General features: G+C 46.4%; 8 protein-coding genes across 8 annotated transcripts; 6 read left to right on the forward strand and 2 right to left on the reverse strand.

Annotated features, from left to right (window-relative positions):
- Positions 1–471: 471 nt before the first annotated feature.
- BJ212DRAFT_1270565 (MFS general substrate transporter) lies at positions 472–2,443 on the forward strand (the record flags this gene model as incomplete). The annotated part of the gene is made up of 10 exons (XM_041330900.1): positions 472–654; positions 704–723; positions 784–891; positions 941–1,030; positions 1,141–1,227; positions 1,276–1,410; positions 1,469–1,852; positions 1,901–2,017; positions 2,072–2,212; positions 2,260–2,443. The coding sequence occupies 10 exons, from the start codon at positions 472–474 to the stop codon at positions 2,441–2,443; spliced, it is 1,449 nt and encodes a 482-aa protein (XP_041193577.1).
- Positions 2,444–5,673: 3,230 nt separating this feature from the next.
- Positions 5,674–7,205, forward strand: BJ212DRAFT_1270482 (uncharacterized protein; the record flags this gene model as incomplete). Its single annotated transcript, XM_041330895.1, has 10 exons — positions 5,674–5,760; positions 5,818–5,871; positions 5,930–5,958; positions 6,115–6,162; positions 6,242–6,303; positions 6,359–6,689; positions 6,742–6,770; positions 6,821–6,870; positions 6,927–6,952; positions 7,010–7,205. The coding sequence occupies 10 exons, from the start codon at positions 5,674–5,676 to the stop codon at positions 7,203–7,205; spliced, it is 912 nt and encodes a 303-aa protein (XP_041193578.1).
- Positions 7,206–7,640: 435 nt separating this feature from the next.
- On the forward strand, positions 7,641–8,067 carry BJ212DRAFT_1351455 (uncharacterized protein). The gene is made up of 3 exons (XM_041335533.1): positions 7,641–7,699; positions 7,749–7,818; positions 7,865–8,067. The coding sequence occupies exons 2-3, from the start codon at positions 7,780–7,782 to the stop codon at positions 8,060–8,062; spliced, it is 237 nt and encodes a 78-aa protein (XP_041193579.1). The 5' UTR covers positions 7,641–7,699; positions 7,749–7,779; the 3' UTR covers positions 8,063–8,067.
- Positions 8,068–10,045: 1,978 nt separating this feature from the next.
- Positions 10,046–13,607, reverse strand: BJ212DRAFT_1576808 (uncharacterized protein; the record flags this gene model as incomplete). Its single annotated transcript, XM_041342171.1, has 14 exons — positions 10,046–10,419; positions 10,469–10,764; positions 10,900–11,133; positions 11,186–11,261; positions 11,378–11,563; positions 11,617–12,011; positions 12,064–12,070; positions 12,122–12,212; positions 12,269–12,434; positions 12,485–12,678; positions 12,730–13,101; positions 13,154–13,369; positions 13,424–13,538; positions 13,582–13,607. 14 exons carry the CDS (start codon positions 13,605–13,607, stop codon positions 10,046–10,048), a joined length of 2,748 nt encoding a protein of 915 aa, XP_041193580.1.
- A 502-nt stretch (positions 13,608–14,109) lies between these two features.
- On the forward strand, positions 14,110–14,817 carry BJ212DRAFT_1299326 (uncharacterized protein; the record flags this gene model as incomplete). The annotated part of the gene is made up of 4 exons (XM_041332843.1): positions 14,110–14,212; positions 14,262–14,300; positions 14,355–14,552; positions 14,705–14,817. 4 exons carry the CDS (start codon positions 14,110–14,112, stop codon positions 14,815–14,817), a joined length of 453 nt encoding a protein of 150 aa, XP_041193581.1.
- A 4,632-nt stretch (positions 14,818–19,449) lies between these two features.
- Positions 19,450–21,036, reverse strand: BJ212DRAFT_1480392 (uncharacterized protein; the record flags this gene model as incomplete). The annotated part of the gene is made up of 2 exons (XM_041340076.1): positions 19,450–19,671; positions 20,251–21,036. The coding sequence occupies 2 exons, from the start codon at positions 21,034–21,036 to the stop codon at positions 19,450–19,452; spliced, it is 1,008 nt and encodes a 335-aa protein (XP_041193582.1).
- Positions 21,037–23,438: 2,402 nt separating this feature from the next.
- Positions 23,439–24,406, forward strand: BJ212DRAFT_1299328 (uncharacterized protein; the record flags this gene model as incomplete). Its single annotated transcript, XM_041332844.1, has 8 exons — positions 23,439–23,479; positions 23,543–23,579; positions 23,672–23,739; positions 23,820–23,877; positions 23,953–23,988; positions 24,016–24,128; positions 24,183–24,241; positions 24,297–24,406. The coding sequence occupies 8 exons, from the start codon at positions 23,439–23,441 to the stop codon at positions 24,404–24,406; spliced, it is 522 nt and encodes a 173-aa protein (XP_041193583.1).
- A 551-nt stretch (positions 24,407–24,957) lies between these two features.
- BJ212DRAFT_1480393 (uncharacterized protein) lies at positions 24,958–26,641 on the forward strand (the record flags this gene model as incomplete). Its single annotated transcript, XM_041340077.1, has 7 exons — positions 24,958–25,206; positions 25,266–25,407; positions 25,470–25,662; positions 25,720–25,848; positions 25,899–26,002; positions 26,055–26,227; positions 26,303–26,641. 7 exons carry the CDS (start codon positions 24,958–24,960, stop codon positions 26,639–26,641), a joined length of 1,329 nt encoding a protein of 442 aa, XP_041193584.1.
- Positions 26,642–26,709: the final 68 nt, after the last annotated feature.

The following is a 26,709-nucleotide window of genomic DNA, read 5'->3' on the forward strand; positions in this document are numbered from 1 at the left end:
CTTTGCCAGTACTGAGTTGGATGATGTGGTGTTGAACTAGCCACAACACGCCATACACAAATCATCAGTTACATATCCCCAGCGCGTTCAACGTTGATCTAGTGACATGTCCGACGAGTCCATCCGTCTAGAAACCCCATGTGGAAGGAAGACAGAGTCATTGACTCATTCATACTACCAGTTTAAGTGTAACGTGGGGTTAGAAAAACGGTCGACCGCTCGTTTTGCCAAAGAAAGTGTTAGTTGACTCCTTGTTCGGCTCGGCCGGTCCCTTCCATAACCGATCTTCCCGACTGCAGGATTATTTTCGTTAATACGGCATATGATATATATGTAGTAGCTTGGGAGTCGCATAGGCTCCGAAGTATGAATCGGAACCTGAGGGCATCCGATATAAACCCATATATCGGTATGCTGACAGGCTAGCGGGAATCTGCTGCTCAGCGTCTCTTTCGTCCATACCCCATAGGAATGTCAGATCACCCCTTGCTCGGTGCAGGCAAACATTCCCACTATGGTGCCTCTGACAGAAGCAGTGGTAGTCCAGTGCTTCCTGAATACGATGAACAGAACAGACAGATGGTGGAGAAGAGGCTTCTCCGTAAGTTAGACCTTCGAGTTGCCTTCCTAGTTCTGATCTACATTATGAGCTGTGTGAGTTGGTATATTTAGTGTTTCCGCTATTGCATTAATTTGTGCTTAGATGGACCGGACTAATGCAGCGTATGTGGCCCTTGGAACTAACGATTGTAGTGTGGCTTAATTACCTCTCGGTCAAGATAGTGCGGCAAGGCTGCGTGGTCTTGAGGAAGACCTCGGTATGACGGGGAATCAGTTTAACACACTCATGAGCATCTTTTACGTGGGGTATTTGTTGACGCAGACTCCTTCGTATGTTCCAGCACGCTATCCTTCTGTAGCCCATCCGAGAATTCAAAAGCAACATGTTCTTAGATCGCATGACGAGGCCATCGCTGTACCTCTCAAGCTGCATGGCAATATGGGGTGCTATCACTATGTTCATGGGTACGTACATCATTCACTTGATCGATATTGCCTGACGAGGGTCATGAGAAGGCGTAGCACAAACGTTAGTATGTATTACTTTTGCTGCTCTTGAGTTAACGCTACTTTAATCAGGTATCATACCATTCTTATCTTGCGCCTCATGCTTGGGTTTGTCGAGGCGGCGTTTTTCCCTGGGGCTATTTTCCTTCTTTCACGATGGTATAGTTGCCCAATACCTCCGAACAGTGTATTCTGAAATTCCTCTAGGTACAAGCGCAATGAGCTAGGGTTCCGCACAGCGCTTCTTGCTTGCGGCAGCTCAATCAGTAATGCTTTCAGTGCTCTTATAGCGTCAGGAATTTTGGCAGGCCTAGATGGTACACTAGGTTTTACGGGTTGGAGGTCAGAGGCGAAATAAGCATGCTCTCAAAGTAGAACCGCTCTGACGGTGCTGCCACAGGTGGCTCTTCTTTATCGAGGGGATCTTGACAATTGTGGTTGCAGTGTCTGCAATCTGGATTTTGCCAGATTTCCCATCATCGCCGAGTGTTTGGCTTTTACCTGATGAACGGACCCTGGCTAAGCGACGGATGGAGGAGGAAGTTGTGGTCGGAAATGAGCATGAAGGCACGTCTGTGGAGGGTTGGTCTGGCCTTGTTGAGGCACTTACAGATTGGAGGGTATGGTGGCTTGGTGGTGCTCTTATTTTGATGGACGCTTCTTTGTCGTTCCGCATTTTTTTCCCGACACTATCTGCTACAATGGGTTACAATTCGACCATAACCCTCTTGCTCTGTGCACCTCCGTGGATTTTGGGAACTGCAACATCGTTCCTTGTAGCTAGGTCAGTATCTACTCGACAGTCTCGATTGGTGAATTAACAATAATCAAGGCACTCCGATGCTACTGGCGATCGCTTCTGGCATACCGCTGGTCCTCTATTTGTCGCCATCCTTGGGTTCATGATTGCATTTTCTACCATGAATACGGCCGTTCGATATTTGTCCCTGTACGAAACTTCTCCTCGTCCTGCAATTCCACAACCTTAATGTTCTCTGTGAAGATTCTTTATGGCTCAGGCCCCAGTTGCACACATTGTGTCTTTGACCTGGGTTATGAACACATTTTCCCGATCACAGTCGAAACGCGCTGCAGCCATCGCATTAGTCAATGCCATGTCATCACTTGGCTACATCGGTTCATCGTCAGTTCACAGCTTCCTCTCACTCTGGTGCCGCTAAAGCCTCGCAGGTACTTTTGGCCGTCCCGTTGGGGGCCTTCATACGCGAACTCATACGCCATGTGCACCTTGACGAGCACCATGTCTATTGTGATGTTTTGGGTATTTAGGAGGCACCTTTCCCAGTGCAATGAAGCTGCTGAAGCCGAAGAGCAGGCTCTGGGGCTGCTCAAAGGCTTTAGATATCTCTTGTAGCACTCGTTGGTCAAGGTGGCGGTGTTCGGTTAAGATTTTATCACGTTGGGTAAAGCTGTAGTAGTGGGTTAAATGTGTAGTATGTCGTACATATAGTGAAGTCTGCAATCACTCGTCCTGTCCTGTAATAAATGCATGACAGCTATCCTGGCACGACTCCCCTCCGCGACTTCCTTGTAGTCATGGACACATCTCACCACGCCACCCACGTCGGCATGGTACACAACTTACATCTTTCCAGCGATTGGATAAGGGTGATGAGCTGAATCTTCACCTAGTAAGATCCAAGCACCGTCTGTGGATGTACGCGCAAGGATATTGATATGCCCATCAACGTGCCCTGCAATGAAGAAGAAGCCTAACCATTCCTTCCAATCTCATGCACGAAGCAGAGAAGAATCTGGTGCATCAATGATATACATGCTGCCATCCCCGAAAAAGTCCATTGCGCGGGTGGGGACCGATTGCTACGTTTAGGTCAGAAACTGTGATGAAGTGTAGATGGTCTTCCAGTAGACGAGTGGATGAAAAGAATATAGGACTGAGGGAGGAACCAGCCTCTAGACCCAAAGCTTTCTTCGATCCTTCCCCGAGGACAAACTCGGCACTCGTAAATGAGGAGGGATCTCCGACACTGAGACAAGACAGATTAGGTTATTTTAGTCACATCAGACGCTGAACGGCTCAATGATCCCGATGGAGGTGACTTAGACACCAAGTCGACCGATGAAGAAGCAACTCCACCAGACTCCAAAGACTCCAAAGACTCTGCCACCGTCCGCGTCACGTCAGGCAATAATTACTCCGTTGCAGCAGGCGCAAATTCTTTTATGTCTCTGAGGATTCCTAGGTCGAAAATGACTCGCTTATTGCTCTTCGAGTGACGCAGGAAGAATGCAAGTGGGGCCAAATTATTGATTCGTCTGGTTGATCATCGCCCGCGATTAAACCCCAAGAGACTCAAGTGTCAAGCTTCAAGGGCAGATACGTACATGTGCGCTTGTTCATTAGACGGAAAGGGGAATGAAGGCGCCTCAAACATTGATATCAAGTTCAAGTTGGATTTCTTACGAATGAAGAGGCTCGCACTAGGAACGGTGGACCAGGGGTCCCAAGGGCAGGAGCTATGCACCGAAGGGCCTATCGGCCCTTTCCACAGCTTAGTCAGCGCGTAGACTAGGTTCCGCTATGTTCGTAGCTAGCATCTATCGTCATCATCGCAGCTTGTCTGCCTTGCTCCAGGTTTAGGCCGCTGGCCCTGCTCCAACGGGAAAGGGGGAAAGTGGACGTGGAATCGTAAATAAGAGAGCTCACTTTGATTTTGGCTGAAAAGACTGAGAGACGTTATTCAAGAGGAATTAATACACTGATTGAGACTGAGAATCAAAGGTGAATTTGTATGAGGCATGTAACAAGTAATCGAGTACATAAAAGAAAAGGGTGAGTACGTACGAGAGTAACAGCAAAAGTCATATCTGCGCACCTATATATAAGCAAGGACAGCAGATAGCGGAAGCCGATGGTCACCTGAATGTTCACGTCTCCATGAAGTTCAATTCTTGATAACAACATAGTACGTCGTGCTGGATGCCTGTTTCACACCATACCAAGGAATCCTTATGATAGGTTGAAATTTCCGAATAGTAGAGTTGCGAACAGTTTTCCAAGACTCTACGAGTGATCAAGTGATCGATGGTATCAATGATCACCCCTGGGCCGGGGTTGAAGTTTGTATCGGACAACAGGTAACGGATGGACAAGAACAAAGACCAACATATTTTGGCAACCTGAAGACTTTATAAACGAGTTGTTGAACGTCGCACTCCGCTGAATTTCAACAACTTGCAAGAACTCACCTCAAATTTTTACACTATGGTTTGCTTAAGCATCTGCACTCTGAGTCAGCATTTGCATATTCGCGCCATCAATGCAGCCTGGAAAGCGAAGGTGAACGGAGATGAACGAACACATAGTTCCAAACTGACCACGAGAGCTTCATTCATTCATTTTTCCTCTCAGCATAATAGTTCATATCAGCGACTCTCGAGCCAGTCAAAACCAGATCGTCATGTCATCGTTCCAGCGGATTGAGAGTCCCGGCGACCGATGTCGACTTCCCGAACCACAGCCTCGATGACTCAATGCCCACACAGACCATCATCCCACCCCCTTCGGCCAAACGCCTGGGGATCGGAACGGGCAGCTACTGCCTTGGCTGTGAGCTACGTTGACACTACGTGAGAACATACCAGGACATACCTCGTCAAAAGCATAGCTATGTACGTTCTCAACTATAGCAACGACTAGATATAACACCAACGCGGCAAAGTCTGCACACGGAAGCTCGAGCGCCGGCCAGATATGATTACCTCTACAAGGAAGCTTTAATCAGAAGACGACACGTGTATAGCAATATGATGATATGCTTTGATATGCTTGGGCAATGATTTTCAAACACCGACAGTCACGTTGCTTCTTGACACCGGGTGATGGCAAATATGGCTCTGCTCATAGATCTCATTCATGAATCACTAATCTACGCAGAGAAATGGAACTCAGTTAAAGCCTATTGTGGGACAAGTCGGTATGGCTGTCTAGGGCGCTGCCGCACTGCCCGTGCTACCTAAACCAAACTGGGTGTGTGCCACACTTACTAAGTAGATGGGACTTGTCAACTAACGCTGTGTTTTTAAATTTAGTCACGTAGTGCAGTATGAGACCGCAAGGGCTTCGGTTTGGCTCTCGGGGATTCCTTATCTAGAGAGCTATCATTAGTATTGCGCCGAGTCCGGTTTCTACTGGATCTCCTAGTCACAATGGTATCTTGAAACCACCTGAAGGCGTGCGCTGTGAATAAGCCTCCAGTGGAAGCCTAGGTGAAACGTGTCAGTTTGCATGTAAGCGCCAATCAGTAAGTTCTCACTTGCGATTATGCTGATCGCGGTGCTTTTACATGGTCATATTTTCAACTGATCGGCACCTAATAAGCACCATTTTCATCTGACGAGGTCCTGAACAACGCACAGGATCGGGTTGACTGGCCCGGCATCAGTGATTTTTTCCTTTCTCATATCTCCTATGCAATGTGCCAATGATGCATCGGCATGTCAACGGCATCAGTGCTTGGCGTCTAACGGTCATGCTCATAAGGTAGACATGACAGCTTCTCGATGCCCACGATAATGATGATGAGCAACTCTGCTGGGACACCATTTCAGCTCGTTGATGATATGAGTGCATTCCAGAGTGCTCATTATCTAGAAATAGCATGCTTCACACTTCTGGTTTACGACCTACTGACTACCTTCGGAGAAGAGGTGTGTAGCGGCTCATAGTATTGTCAAGACTTACCCTCCATCATGTTTGCGTCTCAGGTTGAATACTTCTGGTCGGGTCCATGGAGCATATCGCGTGTTCTGTTTTTCTTGGTGGGCGCGGCTTTATTGTCTCTCTGGAGTGAGCCCTTATCTAACGAAGCTGCTTTAGAATCGATATCTTCCATTTGTCGTCATGATGTAGGTCCAATCAACTGCCGCTCAGGGGTTGTTCTGACATTTACCTGGTCCCTAAAATCCAAGACCAACGAATGCTGGTGAGTATCGTAATTATTGGCTTCAATCATTCAATGAAACAATCGAATTCCTTAGCGCTGTTTGGAGCCGAAATATCAGCTCAGGTTTGGTAGTTCGTTTTCTATTATTGAATGCGCTCACTAAGTCGTATCACAATCAATGATTCTTAGTCGTAAGGCTGAATGTATCCTTGTCAATGGCACATATGAACTAATCATTGTTTAAGATGCACTCATTGGATTCGCGCTGCATTTGAACTTTCTATCATCGTAATCTGCATCAATCAAGGTCTCGGTGATCTCATACAAACTATTGTAAATTGGCTGAAACATCACAATAACAGGAATTCTCTTCCTCCGCGTGTGGTATATGTACTCTCATAGTGCCATTGCACGGGCGGTTGCATGTTTCAGCTACGCGGGATGCGCTTTATCATCCCTCATAACGATGGGCTTGAGTCTCTCGTTCCTGAAGTCAACCACGGAGTCTCTGCAGCTTCAGCGGAAGATAACAGCCATTCCAGGATGTTCTGCACCTGCCCCATCGATGATATGGACAGTTTTCGTTCCAAGTACTATCATTCACACAATTTTGTTTGGATTCACGATCGCACGAGTCGTGAAGGTCTCTCGTGACTTACAGATGGATCAATTGATGCAACGTCTGATACGAGAGTGAGTCCCATTCTGTGAGCGGTATCCCTCAGCACGCTTACCAATTATTCAGTGGTGGTCTTGTCTTCTTCGTCTCGATGGGTAAATGATGAGTATTCCATGCACCAATCAGCGCGCTAATTAATACACAGCCTCGGCCACATTTTCCGTAGTCGGTGCTCGTTTAACCACAGATCCTGTCGTATGTTAACTACCTTTCTCTTCGCTTGCATGGCGCCTAATACCCGGAGCTTACAGATAAACGGGCCAGCAACTTGGTCAAAGTGAATTTTTCTACTCGCATATTTCATCAATGTTTGCTGAGCAACGTATTTATTTAGCTCACAGTTAGCGATCAGTGCAGTTGCAGTGTCTCGGCTTATGCTCAGCATTCGCTCCCTCGCTGGGAAGTTGAAAATTAATCAAGATTGGTTATTTAACCCGTCTGAGCTCAGTAGGGTAAGGTGGAGAGCTGTCTCTGGTGATTATAGCCGCATTATCATAGTCGAGATGGACACACATGAACCAGTAGCATGATATTAACTGTGACATAATAGGTAGTGTGCTCGAGACTACCCTTGCTAATGTCAACGAAATATTAAATCGTTTTTTAGCAGGATTAAGTGTCACACGGTATTGAGGAAGACTAAGCAGGGAGTTAATACTTGGCGACGTCACCATACATGCTTGAAAGTGTTCTGGAGGAACAGGGGACCAATAAACTAGGGCCCTCAGGCTGAGGCATCGCAAATTCAAGTCAGAATATCAAAAGCAAAATTTGCTGTCGAAACCTGTACTTACAAATCGGTAGCGGTGCGTGCGCATCAAGTCCCCAACTCCTGCTTCCGATCATTTTCTTATGGCCTGTCTACTTGTCGCTCCTGTATACGCTTATACGCTGTGAGGTTTTTACCTCAAATTCTACTATGACCTTCCTCCCTCAGTCCAATTCCTGTACTAGCACTGGTTGACGGTGGTCGAACGGTGGTAATACCGTAAGATAGTCATCCCATTGATAAACAATTGATAAAGTCAGTCCACAGCGAGCTATATATTGAATAACCTCACACCCAATCGTAGTTACCATCAATTATCTTAGATCTTCATCAACATGTCCTCTCTACTCTCCAAGTCGTTTGATGCACTAAGGGTAGTTCTACTCTCATAATATATCTATTCTCTAATGGTCCTACTAGATCTCGACCCCGGATTCAATCAGGCAACGACCAATTAAACTTGTTCGTCCGAAGAAGCAGCTTCATGTCCAGTTTTACGGATACGCGATCTCTCATGAATGGCTTGTCCGGTCTGGGGAGCAATACTGCCCAGAAGCATTGCCCGATCGCTGTGACAGGGGCTATGAAGACACTGCCATCTCACGAGCATACGAATAAGTTGTTGATCTAACGGGCATCAACAATTTAGACCCTGTCACTTGCTTGAATCCCAAGGGTGGCTCGGTGCCTGCCGAGTGAATCGCTGTGTATGATGACGACTATGATGACATGCTTTCTGACGAAGAACTTCTGGCCATTCGAATTGATACAGTCTACGTGCTCGCTGTGTGCTCAGATGTAGAAAACTCCTTTGGAGAGCGTCCTATTCAGGAACAGATGGACTACATCGCCAAGATGGTTAGGCATGGGCCGCAGTGGTGGATGGGTTATAAGAGTGTATATTAAGGGCGAGTCCGGCGAAGAGTTAGAAAGAGATATATTCTCGAGCTGTCATTTGTAAGTTGTATGTGGTATTTGTAAACATGCCAATAGTATACCGCTACGTACGCGACTTCGATCATTAGCGCTGAAGTGTTATCGTCAATGGCATTGCACCAGCAACAAGCAGACACCCGGGGATGGAATACGTTTGTAGGTCCCTTGCCTTCGGTGTCTCGCCTTCCGTCTCATTCTTATCACTGCTAGAACTCATGCTTGATACATCGCCTGTATCAGTAGAGCTAGTAGAGCTCCTTCGAGTGGAAGCCATCAAGACTAAAGGTGTAGCATCAGCTGCTGTTAACCCCTTGTCCTTCCTGTTGTGGGCGTATCATTAGCCCTGTTTGCGAATTCAGAAGTGTTTTGACCAACTTGATCATAGTCTGCGATCTGGTACACATCTTCACCGGGTGTTGTTCGCCCCTCTGCAGTCGTTGAGTTGTTATACCGATGAATCGCGGACATCTACATAGGCACCCCAGCTGTATGGTAAAATCGCTTCGATATCAGTTCATTCACTTGAAACAGTTGTTGTTCACTCACTGTAGTACAGCGCTTACGGTCGGGCCTTTGGTCGGCTTGCAAGCATTTTGCGCATTTCAAGGCTGTGCATGGCTTTTGTTGATTGGAAAGCTTCTTGATGGCGGTGGTCTGTATCCGTTTATTTGTGCATGCACAATTCATATTGATGAGATTGCTTACTTTTGTTCTGCACATCCAGATGGTGAAAGAAGACCTAGTACCGTAGAGTGCCCAAGCACTGCAGTCACCACCATGAAGCTAGACCACGTGCACGTGCATGTGGTAATGATGACTTGATCGGCTAACTACCAGTTCTCCATGACTCGAAGTGATCATAAACGATATGCCTCACCGGACTTTGAGGCAAAATAATAGCTGCTATTATTTTCGGAAAATATCATGCAATCAGCAAATAAACGTAACGTAGCGTGTCCTTCCCGTTTTCTGCGAATGATATACAACGTTAACGCTTAACACGTTAACCGTTGACATTCATTTAAACGCTAAGTCTGGATCTTGTTCGAGGAGCTCATGCTACTGCTGCTGCGCGCTCGCAATATGCCGTGGGCGCTCATCGTCTTATCTCACGACGATGGCGGACACGACACATTGCTGCGCACTCAAACCACTCACTGCGCGGACACTTCTACGATGGCAAGAGCCCTTGTTTGGTGCGCCTGTAGCCATTGCTCTTTAACTGACCGTGGTCAACTCCAACAGTCAAGAACGACTTGCCAAAGGCATCTAGATGCTGATCGGCACGAACACGAGCATTTGCGCATGCGAGAGACAGATGAGCAGTGGGGCTCCCCCATCCCTGCACCACACAGGAACACACCATCCCCCGAATTAGCTGGATTGCACCCAGACCCAGCTATCAATGACTTTGTGCAAGAACCTCAGCATGATGTCGGACAACTTCGTGGGGGAGTAATGCATTACCCGTTGTAGTTACAAGTTATACGTATTGCATCAACCCTTGTAACTACAAGACATTCAAATGCATTATCTCACGATAACTACAAGAGCCAGATGATGACAAACACACCAGAGTTACAGCACATTCAAGAAGGGCAATCTCGATTGATACAAGCTGGCAGCGGTGCATAGATACTACAATGTTGCATACAAGATGGGATATTAAGGGAGTGGCAATTCTGGGAGGTACAGATCTAACTCGGCTTCACTAGCCGCCATACTCTCAGGAGCACTATCCACTGAACGCATATTATTACAGCGGGTGTCTGCTACTGTCAGTGGGTGATGCGCTGCCCACTTCTTCTCGAAACAGTCGGTGAGATCATCCCTAAACTGAGCCTGACGACAGGCATAGGCGCCCAGACCCTCATTGTCAGCAGCAGTACCAAGCATGCGTTCCACGATCTTCGTGCTCCACCAGCTTGCGTGCCACCTAAGAAAGCAGGACACCCGGTGCATCTCCTCCTGGAGCAGCCCAACTTCTTCTGCCCATCGCATGGACCTCGCACAAGCTTTGCACCATTCGACTCTGAGACCTGCCAGCAATGTGAGTGTCTATCTGCCATGGCTCACGCTTTAACTTACTATATTGTATTACTTCGTCCTCATCATCCCTGACTCCTTCCACTAGCCAGATCCACGATAACTGTCTTCGACCTTCACTTTCCCCTCGCTTGGGAACTGACATCCCACGTATATCATTCTTCCTATCAAGGACCTGATATTTGTGATCCCAGCCAACCTTTCTGAGCACGTGTGCAAGAGACGAGAGAGCCATATGCGCTGCATGATACTTCTCAGCTGCAGCTGTTGCCCTGGCTTCAACGCGACTGACGGCATTCTGGGCTCGGGTGTTTGCACTTTGACCGTGCAACCAGTCTCTTTTGAAGGTATACATGTAGTCCCGCAGGCGAAGGTACTGTCTTATTTCTTCGAGGGCGTCTCCCACCTGAGCATATCATAGTTCCCATTCGGTCTTGAGGAGTCATGCATTGCAAGGTATGGGCTTGCTGCACAGAGTGGATGGGAGCCAGAGTTGGGAATCTTCAGGTTTGATCATGTCTGAGGTACTGTGGGAAGGCTGCTTGGCCCTGGATTCTAAGAGCTGTACTGCAGGGGTGTAGAGAGTTTGAATGTGCTTCCAAGTATCAATTTTGCATTGCAGCGTGTTCCACTGTCGTTGGACTGTGCCCATCTGCGTATCTGTGGTGTGCAGACCCTGCTTCCCAATATCTACTTTCAGACAGCACCTGTTTACAATACATGAACAAATTAGAATGAAATCAATGTATTCCTACGTACTGCTCATTCTCCAAGTCAATCCCTGATGCAATAAATATACTTGAAGACACATCAGCGTGCATAGAGACATCTGTCCCTTGTCGTAGTTCAGCTGCCTCCAGTTGGGCAAGTTTGAGTCAAACTGCAGCTTGCGTGATGGCTTCTAAATCATGTACTCAGTTTTGCGATCAGATTGAAAATTGTGCTACTCACGAATGACCTTTGCTTTGAAGGGGTTGGTGACCGATGAGTCATTCAGATTGTCCTCCCAGTGTTCGATTGCGATTGTCCACAGCCCCGTTGTCTCCAGCCTCAAAGCTCCATTGAGCTCTTCAAATGCGATCCGATGCACCTCACTTTCCTCCTTGGCCTCCTTGATCTTGCGAAGGAGTGTTGAACCTATGATAGATTAGATATGCGGATGTACATTATACTTGCTGAAAAATACTCACCGAGTCCTACAACCTTCTTCCAACTCCAATCACCGAAGTGATTGTCAAGTGTGTCTCTCCGCAAGCCTGGCCCCATTTCTTTCATGCTGGAGGCAACCGGATTAATATTTGACCAGCCCCGTTCAGGGGCTTCACCATCCGTGCATCCGACGTTCTTCGAGAAATTAAACGAGAACATGGTCTGACACTTGAGAATGTGTGCTGGCAAGTGGAATTTGGGCATGAAGAACCTTACAGACTTCATAGCATGGTCAAGATGAAGTTCGGAAGGCATGGCTGACATCCTCTCCCAGAGATTTTTGTGCCATTGGCACGCTATGTTGTATGAAATATTGAGAGTGTCGATACCACGTCCATGGAGAGTTGAAAAGAAGAGAAAATCCATGTTAGTGTATCTATGATAAAACTAGTCAGTGCCAATTGTCTCTCGCAAGCTGTAATACATACCTTTCACCTTTCTGGAGGTCACCAACCCCGTTTGGTAATTTCATGTTATGTCACGCACAGTTGATGGTGCCGACTCCAGTTGCAGCAAGACCCTGAGATACCTTCATGTCTGCCATGTTTACGGCGTTGTGCGACGAACACGTGCTTTTCTAACAAAACAGCTCATCAGATCAATGTATGGTAGACTCGCGTGATCAAAACTTACCTGCTGTAGCGTGCCGCCATGAGATTGTATAAATTTCTTGTATGTGGTTTCCTCAACGAAATATGCCCACCCGTGACTAAGGCCGGGGTCTACACTGTCTTTTGACACCATTCGTCGTTTAAGTCGGAAATTGGCGTCGATGGCTAAAAAAAGACCATATAGCCAGCTAAATGATCATCAGCTACACAGATGAATGTAAATAGAAGCTGGTTGTACTGTATTTCTTTTGGCGCCTCTTCCCAATTGTCAGGAAGGTTTCTACCGGGCTGCGGACATGCTGGGCAAAGTACAGCACATTCACCACTCTTGGTATTCTTCACACTGCTGGGATCATAACCTCGGCCCACTCGCTTGAGCATTTTCAAGTGTTGCCATTCCTGGATAATCCGCAAAAATGCCTCGTAATGATCCTAGTGAGGTGGGTAAGATAAATACTCTACAAGTTAATATAGTAAACACACCTTTCGAGGTTGAAGTCCTGTATTATCGGTCAGACGAGCAAGGGAGTGATAAAACTCGTACCCTGAAGCTTTGGATTTGAACGATAGTAGGTGGTATTGTTCGAGAATTCGGAAAGTAGCTGCACTGCGTGGATCTGTGGATGTTGCTGGAAACCAAGCTGTGCGAAGCAGCTGCTTGGTATGTCTCTCGGCAACCTCGCAGCCGCAGAAATCAAGCCCAATCTCATGGATCCCATTGGTGTCGATGAGAGTAAAATCATCGTTAAATGCCCTTTGAGGCAGCAAGCAGTGTTCGCCTACTGGATGACCCAATTGCATGCGCAACCCTAGTTTCTTCAGTGAGATGGTCACAAAGTAAAGGCCTATCCACTCCTGTAACGAGAGGTCTAAGTAACTGCTGTATCATTCTGTAAGGGGCTCGTACCTGTATCCGATGTGTTGGATGTTTGGCGTGCAATGTAACAACACAGTTGTGGCAGCACAACTCGGTGCCAAAGCAATCCCTACAGCAAAAACGTGGAGCGCCAGAGCCACAATTCCTGCAGACAGTGTTGTGAATATAGTCTTCGTGGCCCTTGTTTTGTAGCAATTCCTGTAGATAAATGTCCTGGTCCTCCATCCATTGTGACAGTGGATTATCCTGATTGATAGAAGGGTGATTTACTTGACATGTAAATACATCAAAAATACGTACACTTGCTGTACGATCCCGTTGGTTCGCATTAGCAGCTCCAGCATCAACTTCAAAGTCAGTGTCCTGTACTTCCAAAGAGTAATCACCATAATCTAAGGCTGGACCTTCTTCCACCCTGGTATCAACTGATAAGGGCTGTGAACTGAGAATTTGCGAACTTCATGTGGTCAATCCTTGAGTGCATGAAATAAATGTGTATGATGGGTGAAGGCTCAGGGCGTCAGGGTTGGGAGGCACATATACATTGAGCTTGACTCGTTTGCAATTTCCATGCAACATGCCACTACACACTATGACCTTAACCCTTCTCTGCTCAATGTGATCGCTTTCGGTCATGTTCCCACAGTTCAGTTCCATGCTAGCATCAGTAGTGGGTCGATGGTCCGCAAGGCTTTACAACCGACTTTCCTTTCCTTGTACGGGGTGAGGTCCCTCACATCAGCATGCCAGGTAGACAAGTTCGCTGCGAGCATAATGCATAAAAAATGCATTACCCGAAATGCATACAAAATGCATTACCTGAAATGCATCACACATTTGTAAGTATGTATCTAATTCACAGCTTTCAACCATAACTGGACATCAAATGCATTAGGTCTCTTGTAGTATGCATTACGCTCTAAGACCCACTTCAAGCAGCTGATCTTGCTCCCTCATTTAAAGGCCAAGAGATGGTCACATACCACATGCCTTGCTTTGTAGCCCCAGCTCCGCAATCACCACCAGTGTCTCTGTGCATGGTTCAGACCCTCTCTGAGTCATCCTTGGTACCTGCACCTCCTGCCATGGGTGCGTGCTTTCTCCATAGTTGATGTTGTGCCTGTCATCACTTTTTCAGGTGTATTTGCGCCACCCGCTGTCACTCAGGAGAATTTAGGTGCGTGCTCTCCTCACAATTGAAGCGCCTTGTTGATGGTCACCACTGTTTTAGTGTGTGCGCCAACTGCCTACAAGGCTGACTTCATTCAGGAGGATGATCTGGGGCATTTGAATTTGATCTCTATATACTTGATGCCAATTTTTGCGCCTTATGCAGATGTGCAATATGTTGACGTCTATGAGGATGAGCCACTATACCCAAAACTTGCCTATACAATGGCGGATGAATGTCTGCTGTACCATCATCGCGGTATGTTGTATAATGTGCCATGCAACAGTATTAAGGGTGGAGTTCAACCCCCATTCTTCACCGTGACCTGTGGGCGCTACATTGGGGTTTTCAGTGGATGGCAAGTTTAATATTTATCAATGTCTCAGCATCAATTATCTGTCTCTTTTCAGGTGTAATGTACAACCCATGGTTGATGGAATCCACTATGCTGTATATGCTGAGGTCAAATCACTCGAGGATGGGGAGAGGGCAGTCAGGAGGGCAATTGAAAGAGGGCAAATAATCTGATTCCCATTGCCACTAGAGCTGTGATTTGTTTTTTTTTTTTTTTAATTCCAATTTCTGTCCATTGGGGTAAAATACCCTATGTCAGACAGTACTAACTAGCCTAAAGGGCCCCTGCCCTATCTACATCTCTGAATTTGCGAATGCCCTGATGTGAGGCCTTGCCCCCATCAGTCCACTGTTCCTGCCGGCCATTTTAGACGCACAATTCAGTCGAAGATGAGTTGACTGCTCTCTCCGTTACGTGTTGTTGTTCATTCTGTCATGGGTTTTTTATGTTCTGAAGCGTGTACTCGGCTGTCCCGGGGGACAGACTTGTACATGAAGCTATGAAAGAAGTGCGTTAGTGATGCAGGTTGGTGGTGTTGATGAGTAGGATGGGTGGCATTGGAGGTGGTAATGTGTCTGTCTTTGGGATGAGGGAGTCTCCGTCTTCTTCTTTTCTGTATCTCTTTTCTCCTCGTGATGTTCATACATTCCTCTTTGAATTTCCTCTGCTGGGTGTCCTAATTCCAATCCCATCTCTCGTCTTATCTTCTTATGGCTTGCTGTGGGCTGAGCCTGCATCTTCATGTGGAGGTGAGTTTAGAATATTGAATATATGAATAAATGTTGATTCGGGTCATGGGTCATGTCATGATAGTCGTGCGGGGTCATCTATTTTGATATTATACTTGTTCTTGTTCTGCTTGGCTAGTGTCATCAGCGGTCAGGTTGAGAGGGGAGATTCACATCACCAAATGTGGGTTTCAGTCTTCCAGTGCTGTTCACGTAGCATAGGAACTGCTTCATGGCCGAGGGGTTTGTTAGTAGGAAGGGGAGGGAGGTGGCTCTTCATCTGAGTGTCTGATGAAGGATGAAGTGTTCATGGTTGTATTGAGGACAGTTGAATAGAAAGTGTTGGATGGTCTCTTCTGTGTTCTGACATATTGGGCAGTTGGGAGTGTCGCTGCGATTGATGTGGAAGAGATGGAGGTTGAGGGCTATGTGTCAGGTGCGAAAGTACATGTAAAGGCTTATTAGGCGTTTCAGGAGGTCTGCTACTAATTTGATGAATGAGCATGATAGAATGTCTGGGTCTAGTTGCTGCATGCGGTCGTATCTTGGAGATTTTTCCCAGAGGTGAGTCCATCTACCTTTGGTATCCTTCTTGAACACTTGCTTGATCACGGATAGACTGTGGGGGAGTTGACCCAATGAGAGGTATCGGGGCATCTGATTGGCTGCACTGTTATTCCTTTTTCCCTCTGCTGCTTTCTTGGCTTCCACATCTGCTAATTTGTTGCCGATCACTTCACTGTGACCCACTATCCATCATACTGTTACTTTGTATCTGTGTCTGCGATTGGCCTTCTGGAGTGCTTTCATCATTTGTCTAAAGTGCTTGACTAAGTAGTGTCCAGCTTTCAGAGTCATACTCTCACTGAATTTCAGGACTGCTTGGTTGTCTGCTAGTATGGAGGCGGGGAATGACAGATGTCATTTGGTAGAGAGGAGATGAGCTGCCAAAGTGAGTCCAACCGCTTTGGCTTCGTACATGGTGTGCTCCTCATTGGTTCCTAGATAGAATCTAAGGATGCGGGGTTCACAGCCTTCTTGCATTAGTACCACAGCTGCTCCAATATTACCGTTGTGACCTGAACCATCACTGAAGATCTGGATTCTGTCAGTGAGTTGAGCTTGCTCCTTGATAGAGTCTTCCTTGGTGTTGGTGATGTGTATTGTGTAAGGTCGTTGGTATGAGGGGTGTTGGATGGTGCCTGTGAGAGTTTCTATTTCTTCTGGATCGATTTTGAAGGAATGTGCTAGTCGATGAAGGGATGTGTGGTGTTGTTGGACATAGCGTGAGGTGGTTCGCTTGACATGTTTGTGGAGAGGGTGGGTTGGAGGGTGGGCGGTGAGTTGGATGATGGTATGATGGCATGTGTTCTGTAGGAGGAGGGTTACAGGAAGGAGGTTGGTGTGGGCCTCAAGCAGGTCTGTTGCAATGGTTTGCATGGCACCTGTGATCGCGATGGCGGATATCCTCTGTACTGTGGACATTTTCCTTGTGATACCTATTGATCCTCTTTGCATTGTGTCTGAGCCTGTGTGGTAGGTCGGGGTGAACCATACATCCACTGCATATAACATCTTCAGGACTGCGACTGCTTGGTAGAGTTGTCTTGTCAGTTTCATGGGCATGCCAGATGCAGTGGAGGAGAGATGGCATAGTTGTAGTGCGTATGCAGAACCTTTGGCAATGGCATAGGCAATGTGGGCTTTCCAACAGAGTTCTTGATCTAATATTACACCTAGAAATTTGTGAGTAGCAGATGGATGGATGGTGTTACCTCTGATGATCATGGGTGGGCATGTCTTGGTTCTGTTCATGGAGAAGTCAATTAATGCGAATTTACTTGTTTTAAACTTAGAATTATGGGCTCATGACCAGTCATAACCACTGTTGACTCTTTCTAGCATGTTCATTAGTGTTCAATGCATTTCATGGAAGGATGAGCCAATGGCTATGAAGGCCGTGTCATCGATGAAGGCTAGGGTGGACTCTTTCTTGCTGCAGTTCTTGGCTACATCTACTAAGTCAGCATTGTATATGATATATAAGATCATTGAGAGGGGATCGCCTTGGCCTATACCATTTGTTATTGGGAACCATTCTGATTTGAAGTCGTCAAATTGAAGGCAAGTTTGGCATCCTGAGAGTACTTGTTGCGTGAAGTCGATCATTGCTTGGGGGATGCGGCAGGTCCTCATGTTGTGTAGTAGTCTATCAGTAACCGCATTGGGGAAGGCTCCTTCGATGTCTAGGAATAATACTGATGCTACCTTCTTCATCCTCCATGCGTTCTTGATGGTTTCCTCCAGTAGGTGGAGGGAGTTGGTAGTTGATCTTCCAGGTCAGCCGCCAAAGTGTGTTGGGGGAAGGAGTTGGTGGTGTTCAAGGTAGTACATCATCTGATCTGCTATAACTGCTGTTAGTAACTTGCATGTTGTGTTGAGTAGGGCGACGGGACAATACACTTTGGTTATGGTATAGTTAGGTTTCCCAGGTTTTTGTAGTATGACTGTTGTGAATTGACACCATGGTTGGTAGTATGTACAGAGGTTAATAGATGTGTTGAAGAGTGGTAGGAGGTATGGGACAAGTAGAGCAGCGCACTGCTTAAATATGACATTGCAGATTCCATCGGGTCCTGGGGCTTTAAAGGGGCTGAGTTTCTTGATATTGTGGTGGATTTCATCGGAGGTTATTGGGACCATTGAGGCAACAGGATCAGGGTATTCGTAGTCCTCAGGAACTGAAGATGTTACAGGGCATTGTGGGAAGAAGGACTTAGCTAGGGTGGTACTTTTTTCAGCATTACTGGTGGCTTCCTGGTTGGAGCCGTCTTCTTGGCGAACTGAGAGAGTGGGGATCCTGGTTTTACTGCCATCAGTCAGTTCAGAGGAGATATATTTGTTGGTGATCCATATATCATTACTGGAGATTTCTTCTAGCCAGTCAGTCCAGTGTTGTTTTTTAGATTTGAAGATTTCTTCGGCATAGTGGTTGCAAAGTCATTTGAATTCCCTGTGGCATGGGTGCAATGGGAGGGCTCTCATCTTGTAGGCAACATGGGTGGCCTTGTTGACTTGGCAGCATAGGAGTGTGAGTTTGTGGGTCCACCAATGCTTTGAGTGAGGGTTTGGCTTGGATATTGGGACTGTTTCAGAGATGACCTCATCAAGTGTAAGGGCCAGGTTTCGTGCTGTGGATTGGAATTTGTCATCAGAGAGGAGGATTGATGGGGCTGGTCTGGTGTCAAGTCAGGCAGTTAAAACCTCTTTGAATTTGTCCCAGTCAGTTTCCCAGAAGTTGCATGTGTGTTCCTGTGTGTTTCTGGGGACTGTTAGTTCAAGAATGCTAAGGATAGGGATGTGATCTGTTTTTGGGCCTTGTAGTGCTGGGTTGGTTCTGCAAGAAATGAATATCTCCATGGAGTGGTCCGTGCATAGTATGTTGTCCGGTCAGGTCCAATTGCCACTGCTTGATGACTGGAGGGTAGGTTGTCCTTTCGGCAGAGGTTGGTTCATTCCGTAGTCCGCGATGAGATCAATAAGGGGTTGTGCGGCATTGTAGTCAATTAGGTGCTCATTTCATTCCTCTTCCCAGAGTGGGTGATGACAGTTGAAATCTCCAAGCCATATCATGTGGTCATTGGCTGATGGGTGCACTGTAGCAATGTTGGCAGAGAGGTAGGTTTCTATGGCTTGGAGGGTCTCTTGTCTTCTGCCGTCGTTGTAGATATTGAATATTGTACATTTGCCAAAAGGACCAGAGAGTTGGATTACTACTACATCTGATTAGGGGAGTGGTAGTTGTTTCCAGTCATTGGTATTAAGTGCGGTGCTAATGAGTATGATGGCTTGGGTTTTTTGTTCTGGATGGGTATAATGTTGCATCGGGTATAGAGTATGCCATTGTCAGTTGGATTTCATGTTTTGCAGGTGGTCTTTGCATGCTTCTTGAAAGGTGAGGATGTCCCAGTTCAGTGCCGTTGGACTGTTGAGAATGGATTCCTGTGTGGCGTGGGAGTTGTTGAGATTCTGCTGCCAGATTCGTAGTCTAACAGGTATAGGGTCCAGTTGCTCAGACATAGGCCATAGATATTGTAGGTGGTTCCATAGTCGGTGGGGGAGAAGGTGTTGGTGTTGGCATTGGGAATCGGAGAGGCATGTATGGCATGGCTGGAGTTGCAGTTGGTGATGCAGAGGAGGAAGTTGAGGGTGTGGAGGGAGGGTCTCTCCTGGTGTTCAGCTCATTCTCATTATTGTTATTGTTCTTGTTGTCATTGTTGTCATTGGTGCTTTCCTCTTGGAGTGGAGTGAATCTGTTGGTGGATGTGCTGGTTGGCGGTGGGGTGTTTCATGCTTGGTGGTTTCTTGTGGTCTGGGTTGTTAGGTGTTGTCCAGTCTTGGGGATGATGGAGGTGAGTGTGGTTTGGCGGAGTCGGGGGGGTGGTGCATTCACATTGCTTGGGGGCATTATCATGCCTGCTTTCTTGTAGGGTGCTGCTCTGGGGGGGAGTAGTGCGTGAGTCCAAGCATTGCTGGTGGGGAAGTAGGGTAGCATGTTTTCTGGGCATTTGGTGCTGAGTTCAGTGTGTCTTCTTTCGAATTCTGGACACAGTCTGCTCCAGCTAGCATGATCATTTTTGTGGCAGCTGACACATCGGATGGTTTTGTAGGCATGGCAGTCAGTCATTCGGTGGTTGTCCATGCATGTCCCACAGATATCCCTTGTGGCATTACAGTTGCGGGTGATGTGGCCAAATTGTTGGCATTTGGTGCATCTAATGGGTTCCTTCTGGTCCTTCTTGACACAGATCAGGTGTTGGTCAATATAAAGTCCTTCCTTGATTAGTTTGTTAGCTGTGTTCACATTGTTTACCTGTAGTAGGGCAAAGGCCATCGTTTGACTAGGTGGCCGTTTGTGCAGGGGCTTAATCCAGCGCATGGAGGCGAGCAAGTTGTCGTCCAGTCGGTTTTTCCCCTCTACTAGATGAAGGAGGCTGGGTTGTTCGATGAGTAGGTTGATTGGTATAAATTGTGCTACAAGGGTGTAAGTTCTGTCTTTAAAGGTTACCGAGAATTCTAGGGCTTGAATGAGTTTCTTCCTGGTGGTGCTATCTTGCAGTCTGAGCACCGTCTCTTCACTATCTAGCTCCATGATGAGTCCCCCATTACAGAGCTGCAGTAGGGCTATGATGTTCTCATTGTGGTCGTTTGGTGTGAGGGCAGTTTTGATAGTGAGGCGGATTTTGTGTATGGCATCGTCGTGGCTGATACCAGGAGGGAACATTGGGTTACCAGGTATAGGGTCTAGTAGGATCTGCCTAGCATGGGTTGCGGATCTGGCCAAGGCTTCATCAACCAGTGGAATCTGGAGTGGTGTGTAGCTGGGTGGGTTTTGGGCTGTTTGGGTGTTGTGGGTGTATACTTGAGTGTTTTGGGGGGAGCCTCGTGAGGTGTACAGATGTGCTTCCATTCCTGGGACATGTGCTGTCACTATGTCGCTGAAACATGTCGTCCTTGGGAGGGTGGGTGGTGGGGGATCTGGTTGGGTTGTGAGTTGTAGGGAGAGTGTGTGGATGTAGTCCTGTATGGTCTCAAGCGAGGGGGAGAGTGCATTGATAGAGTTGTGGCAGTCTTCTATCACACTGTAGATCGTGTCCATGGCATTTGTGATTCAATCCGCTGCAGCATTAATATCCTGGTCTAGGTCTATCTGTTTGTTGATACTCTCTTTCATTTTGATGGCTTCTTCAAGTGAGTGTGTCAGTAGGTTGGATGTTGAGGAGAGTTGTTCTATTTGTGGAGCGATGGCAGATTTGATATGATCTAGGATTTTGGGAGTTAGTTGGGTTATTAAGGCAGGGGTCATTTCGTCCAGTTCCATCTGATTCAAAGGGGTTCTGGGCTTGTTTGTCCTTTGAATCGTGCTTTCTAGTGTTTCAGAGGCTGTTAGTATGTGGGCTACTTGCGGTGCGATTGCTGCAATGACATGGCCCACTAGGTTTGCGGTGATGGATTCTGTTATCTGCTGAGCTGTTTCTTTTGCGATTTGTCAGGCTACTATCTCTGTCATTTCATCTACTGCGTGTTGCTTGAGTAGGAAGATGACCAATCTGATAGCCATGACTACTGGCAAGGGTGTTGTGCTGGATATCTGCGTGATCTGTAAGAGGACCAATATTATGTGATTTAGAGTATAAGGTTCAGTAGTGAGGCAAAGACTCTTTTTTTTGAGGTATAGGTGAGCGCTGGCAGCATCGGTGATGGTGCTGGGTAGCGCTTCGATTTCTGATGGGGTCAAAGTTACATTTGTAGATCTCGTTATTCTTTTTGGCCCTCCTGGCATCATTGGAGAGAGGTTTCAGGAATTAGGCAATTTGGAGCCAAAGCTCATGCTATGCAGTTTTTCCAGTGCCATTTTTCTAGTTTTTGGTATCAAATATAGGGTTTTTGGGGGTACTCAATGGGTTCTAGGTTGATGATGAGTCTTGCTTTGATGCCATTGGGTGTCGTTAGCGCCGTTGGGCACTGTGTGACGAGGAGTTTTTCGGGGTCCCGGTTGGGGTGCCAGTTGGTGTGGGACCAAGAAGCATTTTGCTGTGATTTGTTTCACAGTGGTGAGCTACTTGCTCTCATGGACCCATCACATCTTATGTACCCTATCTAATGTATATAATCTCATGGGTCGTAGACAATGCAGAACATCCCAAGTTGCCCAAGTTGTACTGTTATTACTGCGCTGGGACAAATACCTGGTTAATAAATACCAGGTTAATACAAGTACAAATGAGTGCACTCGCACGAGAAATCAGTCTGCTAGTGCAAATGGAGTGATGATGACACAACTCCATAAAATCATCCCGCATAGACCTGGGGAAATGTTTGATGATATGGCAAACACTGGAGCATATATTAGCAGAAGTAAACTGCACCCATGATACTGATACTCCATGATTCTCAAAAAGCCATCACAGGAGACAGGTGGACACAACTGACACCGTCATCGATGAGTTGGTGGTCAGATGTAACAAGCGAAATGAGTGATATTGAAGAGCAGATTTGAAGATGTGGAGGCAGCCATGATGATGAGCTCACATTCAAGGGTAGGAATACAGGGAGCAATGATACCATGAAGAAATTGGGGATTGTGTGATTTTGAAGCCATTCGAAGACCTTGATCCTCCTGCAGTAGATGCAGCATGGCATGAAAAGTTTGGGGATTGCATGATTTCTCTAGCGAGGGTTCTTGATATTTCTCCCACCACTGGAGATCACTATATGTATGTGTTAGACGCCAACATTGGCCACCGGGGTACAAGCACTCACAAACTACTGTATAAAGTTCAACTGCTGCATCATTAAAGCATCATCCTGCTTGAGGACATCAACAGTTGTGTCATTCAAGTCATTGTCCACATCTAGGCAAAGTCAGCTCATATTTATACAATGCAAGTTTTAACATGCACAAGCAATGATTTCAGCAACACCTGTCAGGGAGGTCCTGGAGATTACCTGCGATCCGAATACAACATGGGGTGAGTACTCAGCATGGTGACCACAGCTTATAGTTCAAAAAGGTCACAGGCAAATCAGAATTATGAAGAGCTTTGACAAGCAGGGAAATGGGTTTGCAGCTCACTTTGGGGTTGATCTTCATTGAGACTCAGAGAGTTGAATGTAGATTGATCGATGTATTCTGGTGTGCATTCATCAAGGGTATTGACAACAAATGTCAAAGGCAGCCACTCACAGAGTCTGAATTGATGGTTCCACAAGAGGTTGGTGAAAATCACCAGTCATGCAGTGTTTCATGTGCTTGTGCAGTGAGCAAAAGAATGTTCCTGTGAGTCAACACCAAAGACGGTGTTATTGATAGGAGGGACTATGAAGTAGGAAGGTCATAATAGGTTTTAGAATACTTATAAATGATGGGACATACCAATCATGCATTGAAGTTCAGTCAGAGTTATATAGATTGAAGTATAGTAGCATGTGTGCACTGTGTCATATAGTTACCATATGCGTACATACAAGTCATAGTGCAAACAACCACATATTCCCTCAATGATCCGTTGTTTTCATCCTACCTCAGTCACAACCTGCCAGTATGTCCTAAAAGTCGGTTTGTTAACACTTCTGCGTATCCTCTACCCTACCCCAACTTTCAGGGTCAATGTACACGCCCATGGCCTCTGTAGTGGTAAAGTGAGTGGTTATGACCCTTGTCCCCATGTTTTCATAGTAGCTTGTCCCATTCCTCATCATGGCTCTTCTAACTTAGTATAATCACTCTGTAGGGTGACCTTTGTTCTTTTGTGACCTCACTAGGTTTGGTGTTTCTACTGGGCACCACTCTGCTGGCATGGTAAGTCTCATGGTTCGCTTTTTTGACCCTATGTGTTTCTAACTTGTTCTCTTCCTCATACACATCCTCCCAACTATCAGTGTTTTTGGGACATGCTATGCACTGTTCTGCACATTTGATCATGCTCCAGTCTCCCATGTAAGTCTCTACTGAGCTGTTTTCAGATCATCTACCACCTGAATCATGTATCCCACCTAACCATTGTATTGTCAGGCGTACTTCCCTGGACATCACATGTGCCCTCCTCTGGTGGGTGACTAGTTATCTTGATTTCAGTCTGACCTCCAGCACTTGCTTGTCCCACATCAAGCCCTGGCTCACCTTCACAAGAAGTATGGCAAGTACTTCCTGTTTGGTCAATATCATCCATTTCAAAGTTATGTCTGCAGGTGATATCACGCATGTCAAGGTTCCGGGCCACCACCGTGACATCACATTTGCAGACTCGATCTAGCAAATGCAAGCAACTCATCTGTTGCTGAGGTGGAAATTTCTGTTCACAGTGTGTATCTACCTCAACAAAGCACTAACCATTTGCTCCCATTTTCACCCACCAGACCCAGGTGATACGAATGATCTTCATCTTCCCCAGCTCACCAGCGAAGGCAGGTCTGTCACTGCAGACGACAAGATGGAGGAACAACCTGACAGCGAAGACGATGATTGAGAACTCGACCCAGTGAATGCAAGGAATTGGACCATTACTTGTCCTGGTTGGGCCCAGGCCCTGGCTTTGGGCCGGGTTGGATTCATGGCCTAGGCTTGAATTATTGGTGAGCCTACTTAGAGCCGTGTTCAAACCTCAATTAATATTGATTATTAGGAAGTCTGCTAATGACTTAGCCTCTTCACCATGGTTGCATGCTGATGGCTGAAATAGATCTTCATTGCGCAAACTCAGCCCATAGGTTCCCATAGGGTGATTGAAGTCAGGAAGAGTTGAGCTAAGACACGTTGCATGGGTTGGGATGCGCCCCTCAAACATGTTTGTTTATAGGTGCGAAATCGAGAAAGAATTATACGTTGCTCAAGAGTACAACACATGTAATTGGTATGAACCTTAGGATGCTACCGAGTTGTGTCAGCGGCATCCAGATCGTGTGCAGCCATATTCACACCCGCATCTGACAGTCTGGATGGGGCTTATTATAATATATAAAGGGGACAGCAAGTTTATTTTCTTTATTTTCCTATCGATTCACTCCCACTCAGTATACCATGGCTCATCGTGGTCCAAAGTCATGGATGACCATAGAGGAGGAAGTATTCCTCAGAGAACAACTACCTGAATATAACAGATGTTGGCATCAGAAACTGTATGGGAAATTTTGGATTGACACCTTCCATCAATTTTTCAAAATATGGCCCAAGTCTACACGTCTACACCAAAACATCGACCCTGCAGAAGGAGACCTTACCCCTGATCAAAAGCAGATTGTTGGTCTGGCCATCATCAAACACAAGGAGGTGAGTCACATCAGGATGTGCATTAATGAATACTTAGTAACAACATAATAATAATATAGGTCATTAAGTGTTGGTTTAGATGGCAGACAAGTACAGTGCATCTCGCACATTCAGGAAACTCCCATAGTGTACTCAACCTCGATGACACATTTGGTGGGGGGGTGGTCTCGGAGGGTGTTGGGCCCCACAGGAAGTTGAAGTGTATTCACAATACCACTACAATACACACGTGAAGGCCACCACTGACACTGCAATTGAGGCAGGGGGGATTTCTTCATGTTGTGAGAAGCTGTCAAAATGGAAGGAGGTCACTCACATCATGTATGCAACAGAGGATGATGCCATATGCACTGAAGTTAAGCAAAAGCACACAGAGATGCTCACAAAGTGGAAAAATGATCGAGAGCTGTTCAAATCAGGGTTCATCATGGAAGTTGATAATGATGCGAAAATACAGTATGTACCGCGGCCCACCTCATGACTTGTTTTTTTTCATTCTAATTGAAGCCACAGGGCTTTCGATGAACTGGGGTCGCATCTGGATCATGTCTTTTGTCATCTGTCCCACAAGATGGGGGGACTAAAATTCACTTGCATTGCTGGTGGACGCAACCCTAGCACAGGAGAAGTTGTGGTAGTCGAGTGAGTCTCATAATTCTCACGATCATGAACTGTAATAATGATGAGTACAGTTTTCACTTGGGAGAAACAGACACAGGCGCAGAATTCTCATCCTGTTATTCTGGGTTCTTGGACGTCCAGGTTGCCTATGCAGACTTCATGAAGGAAGCTGTTGGTATGTATTTGCATAAGCCTCACTGACAAGAGTATTACTCACTGTCTGCTAGCTCATGACGACAAGATGTGGTTGTTGGTAAACGAAGAAGGATTAACACGGGCCCTAACTGTCAGCAAGGATGTAGACGAGCAGACCTTTGAAGATGAAGACATGAATATTGGTGATGAGCAGACCTATGAAGACAAAGACAGGAACATTGGTAATGATTATATACCCCAGGAGGTCAGTACACTGTTCGTGAAATGCATTAAGTGTATTTGCTAACGGATGAGATCTCTCCATTTGTAATGCATTTAGCTGCTCCCATTCATTCGGGACTTTCCAGCAGGGCTGCAAGGTGTACCTCATGTTGACCTGGATACAGGTACTCCAGCAACTGCTGGAGAATGGTCTGACATCAACCAACTTCACACCAAAGGTCATGCGCTCCTTTTGGAGGAGTTAGACGCCTCCCTTGTTCAGATGGACGAAATTACAAACACCCTGTCAGTCCTGAATGTCACTGATTATGGTGGTGATGCCTACTTCTCTCCTCCATTTGATATACCAAATGAATACCCTGCTGCTGTGTCTGCTCCTGGCAATTTTTGGCCTGTACAAGGCCTTGACCTCTATGATCTTGATTATTTGTTGTGAGATCTAGACTTCTCATGCAACAACAAAGCACTCCCAGAGGCTACCGTTCTGCCTATATTCCCATCTCC

This window comes from Suillus subaureus (genome assembly GCF_016647635.1).
Source record: "Suillus subaureus strain MN1 chromosome Unknown BJ212scaffold_14, whole genome shotgun sequence".
Classification (NCBI taxonomy): domain Eukaryota; kingdom Fungi; phylum Basidiomycota; class Agaricomycetes; order Boletales; family Suillaceae; genus Suillus; species Suillus subaureus.

What these genes read in the sequence shown, in the direction of transcription:
- BJ212DRAFT_1351455 (XM_041335533.1), top strand. Translation starts at nt 7,780, where the DNA reads ATGTCCTCTCTACTCTCCAAGTCGTTTGATGCACTAAGG. An exon ending in AGTCGTTTGATGCACTAAGG is followed by an intron (nt 7,819 to 7,864) that starts GTAGTTCTACTC and finishes TGGTCCTACTAG; the next exon opens with ATCTCGACCCCGGATTCAAT.